The 2,427-nt window shown below is 50.9% G+C and overlaps 1 protein-coding gene across 1 annotated transcript; it reads right to left on the minus strand.

The window, feature by feature from the left end:
• Positions 1-965: 965 nt before the first annotated feature.
• On the minus strand, positions 966-1,705 carry LOC134531550 (putative protein FAM47C). Its single transcript, XM_063367279.1, has 2 exons — positions 1,316-1,705; positions 966-1,226 (listed from the first exon to the last, which is right to left on the minus strand). Exons 1-2 carry the CDS (start codon positions 1,703-1,705, stop codon positions 966-968), a joined length of 651 nt encoding a protein of 216 aa, XP_063223349.1.
• Positions 1,706-2,427: the final 722 nt, after the last annotated feature.

Consider the following 2,427-nt stretch of genomic DNA (forward strand, 5'->3'; position numbering starts at 1 on the left):
GAATGTTTTACGCTTTTTCGCAATTACACATTTAACGACGAAGTTTGTTCACCGTGAAATTAAACCTAGAATTTAATAAAAAAGCCCTTGCAGTTAATAAAAAAGTATTAGTAAGTTTAAGAAAGAATTTCGGCTTTAATCTCCAACCCAGACGCTCGTGGTGCGCTGGGGCAGAGATTAAAATTCGTCGAGAATATTAAACGTTTTTATGTCTTCCAGTGCTCAAAATGATATGCAATTGTGGCCCCGGGCACGAAATATTATTTATAATTCATTAATAATAACGCCCCTCGTGATAAAGGAAAATATGTGTAAACGAGTGCCTGGTTTCTGCGGAAGACATTGAGCGTAATGGGACACATCGTAGTGGGACTATGTGCGTAACAGGACACTTATTCGTGCGTGCAGCCGGCGTTCATCAATTTATTAGACGTCACGTCAAAAAGTGTCCTATAATGCACATTTACCCACTACGATGTGTCCCATTACACTCATTGTACGCTTGCACCGTATCTATCTCTCTTGCACTCGATTGGAACAACCATCGATTTGACTTTTCAATCGTGTTTTCGTCGTTTGAATTATTAATATTATGTAATTTATCGATCGTCCACCGATTTTCAGCACAATCGGTACTGTTATTTAAAAGTAATGTTGAATTTTCAAATAAGTTTTTGTACGAACAATGGTGTTTTACAGTTACACATAATAATTCAAATTACACCCGGGAACTTTTGCACAATGTTTTAAAAAATATTGTAACCCATTATAAATAAGTTTGGTGTATTTGGGATACGTATTTGTTATAAAATCGTGTTATAAAAACGAAATAATATTATTCCTCTACGGTGCTGTAATCTACGGTGACGGACGCAAACCGAATGAATCGCGCAATCTATCCACTTCCGCGGCAACCAGGCACTCGTTTATACATATTATCCTTTGTTTATCACGAGGCGTCGCTTTTAAGGTGGCGCACGGGGCGGCGGTCGTGGCACGCCCTTGGTATCGTGCGGTTGTGGCACACCCTTGACGTGCGTGGCGAGTGGTTGTGGCATGTCCTCGTCAACGTGCGTGAGGAGCAGTTGTGGCATGCCCTCATCGACGTACGTGATGGGTGGTTGAGGCACGCCCTCGTTGACGTGCGTGATGGATGGTTGTGGCATGCCCTTGTTGACGTGCGTGACGAGCGGTAGTGGTGTGCCCTCGTCGACGTGCGTGACGTGCTATTGTGGCACGCCCTCGTCGACATGCGTGACGAGAGGTAGTGGCAGCCCTCGTCGACGTGCATGACGGGCGATTGTGGCACGCCCACATTGATGTGCGTGACGAGCTGTTGTGGCATGCCCTCGTTGACGTGCGTGATGGGCGGTTGTGGCACACCTTCGTTGACATGCGTGACGAGCGGTAACGGCACGCCCTCGTTGATGTGCGTGGCGAGCGGTAGTGGCACGCCCTCATTGACGTGTGTGATGGGCGGTTGTGGCACGTCCTCGACGACGTGCGTGACGAATGGTTGTGGCACGTCCTCGTTGACGTGCGTGACGAGCGGTTGTGGCACGCCTTCATCGACGTGCATGATGGGAGGTTGTGGCATGCCCTCGTTGACGTGCGTAACAGGCGATTGTGGCACGCCCTCGTTGGCATGCGTGACAGGCGATTGTGGCATGCCCTGGTTGACGTGTGTGACGAGCGGTTGTGGCATGCCCTCGTTGACGTGCGTGTCGAGCGGTTGTGGCAGCACGGCCGGTTCGCACTGCGTAGGCCCCTCTTGAGCCCCTACGGCAGATGGGGTGGCGGCATCAGCGGCGGCGTGTTTGAGTCGGCCTGCCGTATCCACCAGGACGCCGCGTGCCAGTCGTACCACAGGGGCTGGACGGGTGCGACTTCCTCCGTCTGCAGTGATGTCCTTCTGCTCGGCATTTCCACCCCATATGGTGGGGGCGGTGTTGGAGGCGGTGTCGGAGGCTGCGTCGGTTGCAGTGACATCGGGAGTATCGTCGACTCACGCAGCGTGTCGGCATCCGCCCAGTGTAACCACTCGATCCTCGTGGTCGTGGCACTTGCGGCAACACCCACACACAGCTTCGGTCGTCACTGGTGACATGTAAAGCCGGACATCCATTCCTCTTCTCGCACAACCAGATGTAAACACTCCTTGTGCCATAGATTCCCACACGTCTCGCAGATCCGCCCATCAGATGTCATTTCGGGGCATGAATCCGCACCGCACATTGTCATACATTATGCCCGGTATTCGAAGCAAAATCCACACATATAATTTGCGAAGTGCTCGCAGCTACTCCGGGCTCTGGAAAGTCCGCTTCCGCACAGGTCTCGTACACTTCCTGGAAATCATCCATGCTTATCGGAAGTGTCTGGCTGATCGGTAATACATTCTGCATCTTCTCGCGGCATTATATTGCA

This window comes from Bacillus rossius, chromosome 1 (assembly GCF_032445375.1).
Source record: "Bacillus rossius redtenbacheri isolate Brsri chromosome 1, Brsri_v3, whole genome shotgun sequence".
Lineage (NCBI taxonomy): Eukaryota > Metazoa > Arthropoda > Insecta > Phasmatodea > Bacillidae > Bacillus > Bacillus rossius.

Bases quoted from the DNA above. Each gene is read 5' to 3' on its own strand.
- LOC134531550 (XM_063367279.1), bottom strand. From the start codon at position 1,705: ATGCCACAACCGCTCGTCACACACGTCAACCAGGGCATGCCACAATCG. The intron at 1,227-1,315 runs GTGGGCGTGCCA...GTGCCACAATAG, and splicing joins AGCTCGTCACGCACATCAAT to CACGTCACGCACGTCGACGA.